This window comes from Alternaria arbusti, assembly GCF_024043155.1.
Source record: "Alternaria arbusti strain BMP 1465 chromosome Unknown scaffold_8, whole genome shotgun sequence".
NCBI classification, from domain to species: Eukaryota; Fungi; Ascomycota; class Dothideomycetes; order Pleosporales; family Pleosporaceae; genus Alternaria; species Alternaria arbusti.
Window position 1 is genome coordinate 1,030,117 of NW_026249948.1, and position 13,834 is coordinate 1,043,950.

The following is a 13,834-nucleotide window of genomic DNA, read 5'->3' on the forward strand; positions in this document are numbered from 1 at the left end:
CTAGACTGGAGCTGCTCTTTCCAAGGCACAATAGCCAGATACAATAGCAGGAAACTGAAGTCGTGCCAGCTATTGAACAATAGCACTGGACTGGCAGTTGCCATATATCTTTCGTCCTGAGGCTTTGCTTCCATCTCTTGCTTTCTCTTCAAACCCTACTCACATCTACATCTTCATACTCACAGTTCAAGCAAACAACTACCTTCAAAATGGACGGCGAGAAGATGGAGTTCGGCAAGGAAAGCGAATACTTCCCTTTCCACTTTTTCCCTCCCTCCAAGCCCCTACCCCCCGCTCAGGGACCAACTGGCGCTGGCGCCAAAATGAGCTTGAGCTTGGATGTCTTCCCGCCGGGGCCGGGGGCTGGGGAGGGCGCTAACTCCGGAAGCGGTGTCTTGGCATTTGCGACAACAAAGCAAGTACCCACGCTTAAAGAGAAGGATTTGTCGCGACTGGTGGAGGAGGAGAGCGACTACAACATGTCGGGGCAGGAAGATTCTGTGGAGCAGATCAGGAGAGATCGCGACGAATACAAGGAGTCACTTGACCGCGAATACGACCGATACGGCAATCTCGAGTCGCAGCACGAGCGACTCAAGGAATCACTCGCAAAGTCCAATAACGACCTCGCCGACCTACGGCGCCAGCGCGCCGACACCACTTTCCAGCTCGACCAAAGCACTTTGGAGCTTGCGAAAGAGCAGGAGAAGATCCACACCCTCGAGACGCGCAACGCAAAACTTGCCCAAGAGCTCCAGAAGAACGAGACCGCCCTCAGCGAGGCCCGCAAGCAGATCGAGAACCTCCACGCCGACGTCCAGCAAGCGCAACAAAATGTCAGAGCCGCCCTCGCCGACCGCGACGAGTACAAGGTGGAGCTCGAAGACTTGAACCTGCAGTTCAAGGATCTAACGGCGCAATGGCAAGAAGGAATGGAAACTATCGCCGAGCTGAAGGAGACACTAGAAGAGCACATCAACTTTGAAGAGAAGAACAACCTCCAGGGCGACATCGCTGAGGCCAACGCCGAGCATGAGCGCATTCTACGGGTCGTCGAAGTCAAGGACGAGCGCATCAGCCACCTCGAGTCGCTGTTGCAGAAGGAGATTGAGCGCAACCGTCACGAGCTCGACGAGAAGGCTCGAGCCGCCGCTGCTTCGCCCGTCGACGATGACCGCCACATCGGCAGCATGGAGGGTACCCTTGAAGCAGAGCTCGAGAACTCCGGGATCAACGACGATGATTGGATCGCAGCCGATGCCAGCGACTACGAGCCTTATGTGCCATCGTCTGCCTCCGAGATCCACGTAGCCGCCAGCGTCGAACCGCGCGACCCATCGCCAACATCGCTGTCCACCAGCCCCGTTCACCAGGCTGCCAGCACCGAGCCCGAGGCTGCGAAGTCGCCCATACAAACCGTCGACATCCGCGAAGCTGCCAGCACCGAGCCCGAGACCGCGAGGTCGCCTATACAAACGCTTGAGGTGCGCGAAGCCGCCAGCAGCCCGCCCGCTGAGCCAGCGCGCATTCCGCTCTCCTTCTACAACGTGCGCGACATCTTCAACTGCGCCCCGGAGCAGCCTGTTGGTGCGGTCTTGACTACCAGCAAGCCGACTGCCATCAGCACCGCGCCCATCGAACCCACTCGCGTTCCGTACTCCCTCGACGACGTGCGCCGTGTCTTCAGCTATACGCCCATAGAGCCTGCTGGTTCGCCTTTGGCCCTCAGCCCGCAGAACATCACCAGCACCGAGCCCATCGAACTCGTGCGCCCTGCGCTCTCATTCCAGGACGTGCAGAACATCGCTAGCACCGAGCCCGTCGACGCCGCTCGCGCTGGACTTTCCTTGTACGGTGTACAAGACGTAGCCAACTATGCGCCTGTGGTGCCTGCTGAGGCGCGTTTCGCCATGTACGAGGAAGAGATTACGAGCGTTTCACCCCACAGTCCTGTATCTGTTGCCTCGACACTTTTTGGACACGAGATCGCCAATTTTGCGCCAAGAGGGCCCGCCGTTCCTACGCTCGCGCTGAGCCCAACTGGATCTGTCAGTACCAGTCCAGTTGCGCGTCAGAGCTCCACCGCTGAGCTCTCCACCCAAACCGACGCACCCGCAACCACCACCGATTTCTCCGTGCAGACCGACGCACCTGCGCTCACGAGCCAACTTCTTCCTCAGGCGGCTCTCGAGACCATCCCCGTCGAACTCAACACCCAGGTTGCCATCGCCAAGCCTACCAACCGCATCACTCCCGTCATGGTCACCCGCGAAGTCAAACCCATCGAGCAGGCCCTTCTCCAGCCCGAATATCAACGCCGCGTCGCAGCTCCGTCTAAGAAAATTGGATTCATGGGATGGATCCCCTGGTTGGTCGCGATCCTTGTGGCGCTTTACGCACTCGCTCAAGAGGCCGAGCTGGCTGCGTGGAAGAACGCGAACGGTGTCGGTTTCGGTGGTGGCTACGGAAACGTGGCTACTCGCAGTGGAGCTTACGGCAATGGTCGCCACCTCTTCGGCGTCATTCCCATCGGTATGGACATTGGCGGTTCGTGGGTGTCTGAACAGATTGCCCGACGCATGTCTGCGGCCATCTCTCTCCTCGAGGACTTGGCTGGTATCCCGGTCGAGCCTCATTACTGAGCTTGCTGGACACAACTGGCACTTGGTATGAAGACTCGCACCTTCGACGAACCTTGACGATCTACCGAACGCGTCTCACCGCTCGCCGTCCATCACTCTGATGACATCTACGACGTTGTGAGACGATCACGTTACGACAGCCATTCACGACCAAGTTGAACATTCCAGCAGCGTCATGACGGCGCATACTTTAATGCTTTTCCTTTCTTTTATTGCTTCACGAAATTGCATACCCCGGAACAAAATACCCATTCCTACTTTCCGAAAAAAGATGTGCTGGGACACAGCATCTACGACGGCGTTTTGTTTAGGCTCCGGCCTGTCGTTCCAGCGAGATGGGCTGTTTATACCCCCAGATACCCCCCTTGACCTTTTGCTTCTTTCTGCGAGCTGCGAGCGACGAAGGACATGTAACCTCCCGCCGCGGGCTACGATTCGTTTACCAAATCTGCGGACTTGGATACGACGTCGGCAGTTGCCCTCGAGAAGAGAGATACGATTACGACTTCAGATAGCACATTAGACTAGACTATGATGATTCTTCACGCCCAACGGGAATCTCCAACCTGATGTCTACGTGAAGCCCGATTACGCGTCGTGAATGCCTCAGCTCGACAGGCAATGTCCAATTGTTGACTGGATTGATTATCTCGACGATGGTACGGTACTCCTCCGCAAGCCTTCACTGGAGGACAATGGACATGATCCATCATCTCGGGAGATGGAGGAACGCAAGGCCGGAGATGGCAGAGGACACCGTTGCTTGGTCAATTCATCAGTGCCCAATATCACGCACGGCAGAGTATCAGGCAGAGTATTATAGCGGTCGGATGAATCATGAGCCTAAAGGTATTCGTAAGCGGTCAGCTGAACAGAGTGAGATCGTCGCGACCGGAGAAGGTATCCTAGAGATGTCGCGGGAATCGCGTGAACTCATGATTGTGATATACGTTGACTTGGTTTTGATATAATACTACTGGTACTATACTGCAAGGTCTCTACTATGTCTATTGCGCATCATTAACGCAATATGTACAGATTGTCAGGTACACTGAGATGCAATGCATCAACAGAGGTACATACGATTACCCCCACGCGCTTATATCTTCGAACGCAGTTGCCGGGAGTATTCGGGCCGCTCGTGACAACAGCGGAAGCATCAGCGCCCAAGGTGACGGTCGACTGCGCGGCCAAGCAGCGGAAGAGCGCATCCTTGGGTCCGAGATGGCCGGACTGGGATGCACTGTCTATGTTGGGATGTTGGGGACGATGAGGTAGATGAGGGACATGCCGTGCGAGGTTTGGATGGGGTTCAACTGGTGGGTCGGATACCCTGACACCGGCGGATGGGGATGCAACGGAGAAGAAAGAAAGAGGTGGGTACCCTGTTCCACCACGATGTCAACAAGCGGAAGGTATCCAGATGGAACCCATTGAGAAAGTGGCTCGAGGCGCAATGACCACGGGCTGCATGTCGTAGCACGGAAATGCTGTGATGGCTGGATGTCGGGCTGGCGCCTATGCCGATGCTCCTGCTCTTTTCGTCTGAAGTTCTCGACCACGAGAACAAAAGCCGACAACTTTAAAGTTTAATCTGACAGGAACAAGTGGAAATGACAGAAACCACTACTAGTAGTGAAGATATAGAGTTCCATCACGGTGGCCATTGCAGAATCGGGAAGGTGCTGGCTTGGGCAGCACGGCAGGCTGCGTGCAATCAAGAGATGCGCATCATTGAGCGTCGCAGCACGCATGTGGTGACACGAAAACACGTGCTGTGCTGGCGGAGCTGCTGGACCTGATGGGTGCCTGACGAAGATTGCGCTGGAGCGGTAGGTCTGGAATTTGGACTAATGAGAACCAGCCACGACGAGGAAGCACGAGGAGATGGAGCCCTAGTGTGCGGTAGAGGGAAGTGTTCCTACTGGCAGCCCGTGCTTGAAGGCTCTGCATGCTCGAGGATAGGCTTGCACTCCGTTTTGACCGCGGAGGCCATGATGCTGTCAAGAAGCAGAGAGCGCCGTGATGTATCGACAGATCGTCGTGCTGGGCTCGGCCGCTGATGAAGTGGCGGCGCCCGAGAAGAGTGGCATGTTGGAGCGGCGGCAGCGAGTCGGTGAAGCTCTCTGGACCGACCGACGCTGGGCGCACAACGTCACAGATGGCCGAAGCGAGCGACCAGGGCGTAGCCTTGGTTGTTGTTGGGGGTGATGATGCAGGGCTCACCGGCGGACAGGTAAGAAATGTCTGTAAAAACACCAGCGGCTAGCCCCGAAAGCCTCTCCACACGCCGGCAAACCTTGAAGGACTCGTCGAGCAGTGCAAATGGCTTTAATTTGCCCAATCACGGCTAGCAGCGCGCGCGGTAAAGAAACGAGTCCCTGCTGACAAGCGACGATGCCCGTTTGCATCACCGTTACTAGGGCTCAGAAGGGTCAGGCTGGTCTCGGGCACCCTCGCAGTTGCTGCCCAAGCGACGCCACCTGAGGGCTGCCCAGGTCCGTCTCCACACCGTCGAATGCGCACCAGACGCTCGAGCTATGGAGACTGCTGGCCCATTCGAATAATTAGTTCGGCTGCCGACGGTACGCCGCTCTTTTCGTCTTCTTTTCTCTTCCCTTCTGCTGCTTTCCCATCGATCGCATCTCGACAGAACCAGCCTGCATCAACTCCGCCAAACCAGTGTCACAAGCCTGCTCTCAGCGTGCTGCCCAACCGCTTGACCTGCATCACCGCCACCACCCAAACGGCCAATCACCCCCCGCTCCCGCTGCAAGCCATTCTTCAGTTGCGGCTCCTCGACTCTTTGAGCACTCAGTAAAGTACTCTTCCCGTCGCCCGTACGCTGCGCATTGTCTGCCAGAGTGCGTATAGTGCTTGGATCTTAGTTCCCTCTACTTCCGAGTACCTGCTGTGACCGCCCCCACCAGGAAGCTGCATCCAGCCACGCCGTCAAGGTCCACTCTTGTCACAGGCCAGACCCCCCAAGGTGCCGGTATATTGGTCAAAACCCCGCTTCTGCGTCCTGCATCTCTGAACACCTCTCTCCTGGACTCTTTCTGGACACCTCAGCCCTCGGACTCCCAGGACTGCTTTTGCCCGTATCTTGGTTGCCTAGAGCCCCTCCATCTTAGCTCCCATAGCTTGGCCCCCATTCCAGGACTGACATCACTGTCATCTTTCTTTTCGTAACCTTCCCACACGCCTCTCAATAACCATGTCGCGCGCAAATCAGTGGTTTGTGCCAGGCGATGGCATCGCGAGAGAAGTCATCACCGCCGACATCCAGCGCTACCTGGGCCCAGATGCGCTTGTCAGGCCCGGCACAGGCACCGGAGAGTACCAGGTCCGCACATGTCTCCTTGATGCCAGTACGACGGAAAACTAACTCTCTCGCAGGGCCAGCCAGGCTACTGGATAACCGCGTACCGCACACTCACCTCGGTAGGTTGAGCCGTCGGACGGTGCTTGCGCACTTCGCTAACGAACCCCCAGCAAATGATTCAGGACTTGAAGATGGACTCTCAGCGCTGGCAACAGGAGCGCCAGCCTGGCGACGTCGGACGTGGAGGTAGCCATAGTCCTCAAGTGCGCACTACTAAGGTATCTGGGGGCTCTAACGCTTCATTAGTCGCTTACCAAGACTCTCGTACACATGCTGCTCGTCAGCATTGGGGTCCGACAAAACCGTATGAACACGGTGCGCCCAAGTCGGCGGCGGATCCATATGACCAGCCACCTCGCCAGTCGTCAACGTCGTCTAGAGCGACAACGTATGCGTCTTCAGGCTATGGTAGCAGTGATCCTCATTATACCACGACTCCCACATCCGCGTATGGAAGTTCGCATCCAGGATACCAGGCCTCCTCCGTCTCTGCTGCTCCCAGGACCCAGCCAGCGGACCCGTACTCATCTTACCAACAGCCCAGCGGACGGGATTACCCTGCGCAGTCTGCTTATTCCTCTTACCCAGCGCAGACCCCAGACCCCTATGGACGCCAGCCGGCCACCCAAGCGACCCAGTACGCTACTCCAAGGTATTTTGGTTACTATGACGAACCCTATTTGGTCTATCGCTAAGCCCCATTAGTGCCACAGCAGCCGCTCCTGGCTACTACATTGCCTCTGACGGTCGTCGTAAGTCATTGCAGTCGTTGCGCGACTACACAACTAACATTTCTCCCTCAGAATATCCCTTGTCGCAACAACCTCAATCGTCACGCAATCCACAGTCTGGCACCTCTAGGTACAGTACAAGATAGAGTCCATCTCCATTGACGGCCTTGTCCTTGTTCCTGCGTCGATACACCGAACCCGGAGATACCCCTTCTTTCCAAGCTACTGGATGGTGCTCTGGAGTCTGGCCACTCTAATGTTTTAATGGATCCATCTTCTACCCTCTGGGTACCGTAGGGAGTTTGCCATTACCAAAAGCATCCGGACAGATTTGTTTCCCTGGGACTTAAGCCATGGACCCATACCTCTCCCAGCCTGGCGGAGCAGCCCACAGGAGCATTTACTACCCGGATTTTCTTTGTTTTTGATCTTATGTACGTTAATTGGGAAATTGGGTTTCGTTTCTCATTCTCCTCACACGACTGGATCTTTGCTCTGCGGGATGCGGAACCAATTCCTGCCATGGATCTTCCAGCCTCCATCTGGACATGTATTCCGCTCATGGCTGTCATTATCATGCAATTGCATCAATTCCCCGGATTCTGCTTTTCTTGCTATGTATATACCTACGACACGGGCGTTGCTCCACGAAGTCGATGTTTACGAATGAACGGTTATCTGCCCATGCACAGCATGGGTAGAAGTAAACACCACTGTGCCCATCACATTGCTTTGATCCCGCACTGGATTGCGGCTGGATGCTTTGCGCCCACTCACCTCACTGACATCACCACACTGACGCTCCGTTCATCGTGCTTGACAAGCTATCCCCTCGCTCCCTGGTGAAGTCATCACAATCTAGGTTGTTCTGCGCCACCGAGTCACTTCATGCAATTCGCCTCAATGGTACGATGACTAGGATGGGCGGTGGGTTGATCTCGCATTCTGCCTCTACCCGCCGATCGGCACGATTATCACCACGCTACGGCAATCTTCTTGCGCCATTTTCAGCTGCCCCACGTGACTATGCAGATCTCATGCCGACACCCGGACTGTGCCTGCCAATATTATGCTGTGCGTGCTGTAGAGGAGCTCATGAACTCCTGATACCTATGGCATGTTCGTGTCGATTGAAATCTGAGTACATGTGGGTACAGATGAACACCTGCTTGCGCGCATTGCCGAGGTAGATCTTGCCAACCACACCGACGTTACACGATCTGCATACTTTAGGTGCGCAGATCCCTAAACCTCCCAAGCTGAAAATCTGGAAAAAAGAAGCTATTCAAAGTTTGACGACCTCACGAGCTTCGCCTCCTGACGCCACAAGCTCAAGCCGATGATGCAGCATGGAAAATCTCGCGAGCTAGCTGTTGTCTTAGCAGGTGAAGCGGCTCGGCCCATTCTAGAACCACATCGCAAAACCACACTGAAGCTAGGAGTATAGTCTTGCGGAATCGTTTACTTCCACGACGATCCTCTTGCTATCGCTATAAGGTTTTCAACTTGTAGCCGTGCTATCTAGTCACCTCCTCGGAGTGTCTGGTCACCACGTGTTCTCACGAGTCAGGATGTCGCTTTCCACGTCGGTGATCAGATTCGAAGTTTCCTCCGCTTGGCCAAACAATTATCCGGGCCTAACACATCCGCAATTGAACATCAACGCCGAAGGCACCGTTATCTCGCAGTAGCAAATGCCGAACCCCTCGGCATCCACCAGCGATAGCGGAGATACTCCCGCAATGTCGAGCTTGGCCCGTCGTCACAACAGACTACATCATGGGCGCCGCCATGTTGGGTTGCAAACCTTCTACCTCTAGCTCTTCACGACATACACCATGATAGCGTTCCCAAAGCTGTGGGTGGCTTCGACCCTGCTGGCCCAACAGGTGTTTGCAGGCCGTAATTTACTGCCGCGTAATGTTACGGAAACGTATGCGACGGGCTTGTTGCACGAGTCGATGGACTGGATGGACATGTACTATGACAACGAAAGAGGCTATCTGTTCAGCTTGGACGCGGCTGCCCTGACGCATGACACGAGGTCGAGCGTCTGGTATGCAGCTGGCTTGTTGGCGCGGAACGAAGCCGATGATGTGGAGCAGGCAGTACGTATCGTGAAAAACGTCATTGGAGGGCAGTTCAAGAACGAGAGTGAGCAATGGTGAGTTTGGTAGTCCAGAGTGACCATCCAATGCCGCTGGCAAATCTTGCTGACATAACCAAGGTACGGCGACTATCAAATCTATCCTGAAGAGCCAACCGTGGGCACAGAACAGTATCCAGCTGTGATATACAACTCATGGGACCCTAATTGGCGTGGCTTCGTCGGCACAACATTTGTTGTTATGCTAGAAGAATTCCCGCATCTCCTTCCTCAAGATGTTCAAGACTACATACTGGAGAGTCTGTTCAACACTACAATTGGAGATAGTTACCGCGTCGGTGGCGTCGACGATGATAACCTCTACCCGGCCTACAGCAACCCCTCTATCATGAGGGCCTTTGTCTCCGGATACGTTGGTCGCCGCGCGAACGACTCCAACATGACAAACGCAGGCGAAGCCTATGCGAAAGAGGTCATTGATCTGTTTGTCCGCGACAACACACTTTCTGAGTTCAACTCTGGAACTTACGCTGGTGTTTCACTGTACGCGCTCACGCTTTGGGCAAAGTATATGCCAGGTGATAGCATAATGGGCGAGTATGGACCGAAGATGATTCGCGACACATGGTCTGTACTGGGTGAGCTATATCATGCGGATTTGAAGAATGTGGCTGGACCCTGGGATCGCGCGTACGGTTTCGATATGAATCGGTATCTCAGTATTCTGGCGCTGCATATGTGGACGATTGTGGGCAAGGATATGGCGCCTATTAACAAGAAGGTATGTACTGTTCACTCCCAAATCACATCAGGGATGGGTACAATTCGTGTTGCAGTATACATCGTCTTAGCAAGGGTTCACTTGTTAAGATGTAGCAGTATGTATACTGCAAACTGCGGCACGGATTCTAGCCACCTCTGATAGAAGAGGTGCAAAGCTAACGATTCAAACATAGCCATATGCCATGGGCCACAAGAACGACTTCGCAATCGGCCCCCTCGTCGCTATCCTAGCGCCCTACCACAATACGCTGGTCCCCAACACCACTCTCTCATCGCTCTCTTCCTTCCCCGGAATCCACACCGTCAAGACCTCCGCCTTCTCACCTCCCTACGACACGTACCCACGCAACATAACCGCCTATCTCAGCCCCAACCTGACCATCGGCGCGGAGTCCTTCTCGGAGAATGTCGTCGGCGGCCCGTCCATCAATAAGAACTCATTCAATCCTGCGGTCGTGCAGTGGAAGAGACAGGACGGAACCGTGGGTTGGATGAGTCTGTATGCTCAGACCATGGCGCTGGATGTCGTTGTGGAAGAAGGCAGCCTAATGCTGGAGTACCCAATGGGGAATGCGTCGAGTGCGTTTTCCTTCCTGGTCGGCACAAATGGGTGGGATGGAAAGAGGGATGTGCGGGGTTGGAAAGATGTAGAGGGTATTGACGTTGCGGTGTCCGGGTCTGTGGATTTGAATGCCGAGGTTACGTTCAATGGGCTTGTTGGGGGAGTGGGCGAAGTCATAAAGTAAGTTCACCCGAAGATCGTCGTGTGTGGAGAAGGAGGCAAGAACAATGGGCGTATGCTAACATAATACAGTGACTTTGAGTTTTGGAACTTTACGTATAGGATGCCGGAGGGGAGCGAGGAGGTGCCGCGAGTTCAGTTGGACTTCGACGTTGTGTGGTGAAACGGGGGACCGTAAACGTCAGACTATATCATTAGTTTTGGCAGTCATGGACGATCGCAGAGGCAAAGCGGATAAGCGCATCTTTATCACGAATGTATCCGGGGCTCAAGAAGAAAGCATTCACTTCCAAACAACGTGTCTTCATTCAAACATTGACCCGTCGTAACACTCAATATGATCAACTCCCTTTTCCAAAGAACAGCTTGGCCTGCCCTTTCTCCACCCCGTCTCCTCTCCCAGCACCGTTTCCCGGTGGCCGTCCCCGCCCTCTAGAAGGTTTCGAACCGCCAGCACCTTTTCTCGCAGGGGCCGGTGCAGGATTCCTTTCTTCCTGCCGCATTTCCTTCGATAGATCGAGGGCAAAGTGGTAGTCCTCGTGTTCGGCTTTTTCGCCTGGTGGGAGATGGAGGTTACAACGTGAGCAAAAGTAAGTCTCGGGTGGTCTTTGCGGTACGGAGGGTCTAGCACGAGGAACCGGTGTTACTGGGTCGTGATGCTGTTGTGGTGGGGAATGTGACGCGGGCTGGGGTTGGGCTGAGGGGGGTGTATCTGGTGGATACAGGTCCATGTCTGAACTGTGACGGTCTAATGGTGGTGTCGATGGTCGCTGTGCTTCATCGTCTTGTTGTGCTTGGAAGGGATCGAGATCCTCTCCGGTTGCTTCCGCCTCGTCTCCACTCTCGTCCCTTGTAGACTCGCTATGTGCTTTCCACAACACAGCTCTCGCAGCATCGAAGTCACTCTTCTTCTCATCTCTCGGGCCGAAGAAATTAGCAATGTTGCCTTTCGTCCTTCTCCGCTTTGCTGGTGGCTCGCCTCCACCGACGGTAGCTCTGCCACTTGACAGCATGGCCTTTGCTTCCTCGCCTCGAACGAGGAAGCCGCCAATTCCTTTGTTGTTCGTGATGCCATCTTCGAAACCCCCGACGCTCAGAGAAAGATTGGAGCAAGGCCACGCTCTCCCATCGACGACAACTTGAGCGAGGAGATTCTTGGCGAGATCGAACAAGATGGTTTCTGACAATGGTTTGCCTTGGGGTATCGGTGCTTGTCGACTTCGTGTCTGTGCACCTTGGCGATGATGCAAGTTGATGCTCTTGGGCCTTCTCTTGTTCTCCAGCACACCCTCTTCCACGCACCGTGAGAATATGTCCGCCACGAAAATGCGTAGCCACCGTACACCCTGCTCGAACGAGTTGATGGCCGGTCTGAAGGATTTCGCCGAAAGCATGCTCTTGATCTGCGTACGCGGGTTGACCTCGCTGCTGTCTTCGCCTCTAATGATGGAATATATCCAACTGCCGGTGTCATCGCCTAGCTTCTTCAGTTGGTCCAACGGCTGTTCCACAAGGTCCTTCACTTTGTCTGTCCCGAACATTGCCACTACTTCGTCCCCCAGTTTGCCTCCTAGCATGCGAATCTTGGTAAACTTCATGTCGGAGAGAAAGTGCTTGACAGCGCGATTCCGTATAACGGTTTGTTGATTTGGCTTCTTGTATCCTGATCCTAGTTTCGATAGCATCTTGTTCCTCGCAACGCCCCCAGAGCATGTGTAGCCCAACGTATCCTTGATATGTCTCCTCACATCTCGTACGATCTCGGATGCGATAACCATACACACGTCGTCCCAGTCTGGATCTCTGTCCTCTCCATCTTCCTCGCCTGTCTCAAGGAGCGCATCGGCCGCCCAGTCCAACACGGTTGTAGGCACCTTCGGCAGTGGCTCCGTCGGGTCGTCGTACGGCGCGGGGCCTCTCAATTCGGGGTATCTCTCCAGCAATATGGTATGCACCTGCGCGCTCAGATCCATGAAAACCTCGTCGATACTCGCCTTCTCGACGCGTTGTTCTTTCTCGGGCAGAGTCTCCTTGATGCATTTCAGGATCTTGCGGCTCTCCATGCGATATGGGTCCAGGCTGACTTTATGCGTCGCCATGTCCTTGAAGCTGTTCTCATGATACGCCCATGTCTCGTCTCCTTCCTTCCACGTCGCAACGTGTTGTAGTATAAGATCCGGGCATTGCTTCAATGCCTCTGTCGATGTGACGTGTCGGCTGAGTCCGAATGCGCGGGCGGGGTAGTTGATCGCGATCAGGCCCTGCCATTGTTGTACGGCGAGAGGTTTGGAGGGGTCGATGCCGAGGCGGACGGTTTCGCACTGCGCGTAGAAGGCATCGAGGTCGACATGTGCGATCACACGGAGGGGCGTCTGCGGGCTGTACGTCTTGAGCTGGTGTAGCTGTTTATACGTGAACTTGGACTTGGGAATGCGACGCGGAGAGGTGATGGAGAACTGCGACGAATGAAACTCCGGCGATGGGGACGACATGCCGACTGACGGCTCATGTCAGATACCAAAGTCGCGTTTCGGGAAGGCGTAAGACAGTTCTGGAGGGTACTAGTGCAGTCACATAGTAGAATAGAAGAATGCGATGTAGACGCGACACCTGGAAGGCGCGTGTTCCCGCGGTCCCGTGCATGCGCGTCATTCATCCCCGAGATCGCGCTAGCCAGATTAAATTCGCTGTTCGATCAACACCAGGTCTGCAACCATTAATTAATCTCACCACAAGAATTGTGCTACCATTGGATAAGGAACTACAACGTCGCGATCGAAGGCAACATTCATCATGAAACATCAACCGTCAAAGTTCAGGTCACGGCACGCTCATGGCATTCTGTCTTTCTCCGCTGGAGCATGACATTAGCATCATGCACTCCCCGGTGAACACACAACGTTTAGAGGAGCGAGTTTTGACTTCAGCTGTTCAAAGTCGAACAGTTGGATACTATGACTGTGCAAATGTGCTGCCTTAACAGTCGAGGAAGATGTATCACGTAGACGGCAGACGTATATGAACAGGCGATATATCGCGGATGATCTAGGTCTGACGCGTACCTGAAGATCAAGCCACGGCGTGCTCCAGAGCAGGGTCACATTTCGGTGATTGGCCGCGGAGCCACATTTCGAAAGATAGCAGCCGCAAACCAACGTCGTACAGGATGCAAGCACACGCACGCCACATTGCAATCACAGTGACAACACGGAAACGACCCGACGGTCTCAAACGTGGCAAACAGAGCCGTGAAACTCTTTTAAGATGCAGCACTGCCATACCAAGGCTCTTGACATAGTCATTGACGTCATGGTGAGCCCTTGATCCAATAGGAACATGCGGCTCAAGCCTCGCGACTACAGCAGGGCGAATACCTAGGGCGTTGCTTTTAATCGAGCTGTATTTTGTCGTGTGTAACCTCCTCTAATTCTCATACATACTGTT

General features: G+C 54.5%; 4 protein-coding genes across 4 annotated transcripts; 3 read left to right on the forward strand and 1 right to left on the reverse strand.

Moving 5' to 3' along the window:
• Nucleotides 1–209: 209 nt before the first annotated feature.
• J4E86_006730 (uncharacterized protein) lies at nucleotides 210–2,642 on the forward strand (the record flags this gene model as incomplete). The annotated part of the gene is made up of 1 exon (XM_051447254.1): nucleotides 210–2,642. The coding sequence occupies one exon, from the start codon at nucleotides 210–212 to the stop codon at nucleotides 2,640–2,642; it is 2,433 nt and encodes an 810-aa protein (XP_051301739.1).
• Nucleotides 2,643–5,859: 3,217 nt separating this feature from the next.
• J4E86_006731 (uncharacterized protein) lies at nucleotides 5,860–6,095 on the forward strand (the record flags this gene model as incomplete). Its single annotated transcript, XM_051447255.1, has 2 exons — nucleotides 5,860–5,988; nucleotides 6,042–6,095. The coding sequence occupies 2 exons, from the start codon at nucleotides 5,860–5,862 to the stop codon at nucleotides 6,093–6,095; spliced, it is 183 nt and encodes a 60-aa protein (XP_051301740.1).
• Nucleotides 6,096–8,596: 2,501 nt separating this feature from the next.
• On the forward strand, nucleotides 8,597–10,553 carry J4E86_006732 (uncharacterized protein; the record flags this gene model as incomplete). Its single annotated transcript, XM_051447256.1, has 4 exons — nucleotides 8,597–8,922; nucleotides 8,986–9,646; nucleotides 9,822–10,390; nucleotides 10,463–10,553. 4 exons carry the CDS (start codon nucleotides 8,597–8,599, stop codon nucleotides 10,551–10,553), a joined length of 1,647 nt encoding a protein of 548 aa, XP_051301741.1.
• Nucleotides 10,554–10,731: 178 nt separating this feature from the next.
• On the reverse strand, nucleotides 10,732–12,882 carry J4E86_006733 (uncharacterized protein; the record flags this gene model as incomplete). Its single annotated transcript, XM_051447257.1, has 1 exon — nucleotides 10,732–12,882. One exon carries the CDS (start codon nucleotides 12,880–12,882, stop codon nucleotides 10,732–10,734), a length of 2,151 nt encoding a protein of 716 aa, XP_051301742.1.
• Between the last annotated feature and the right edge of the window lie 952 nt (nucleotides 12,883–13,834).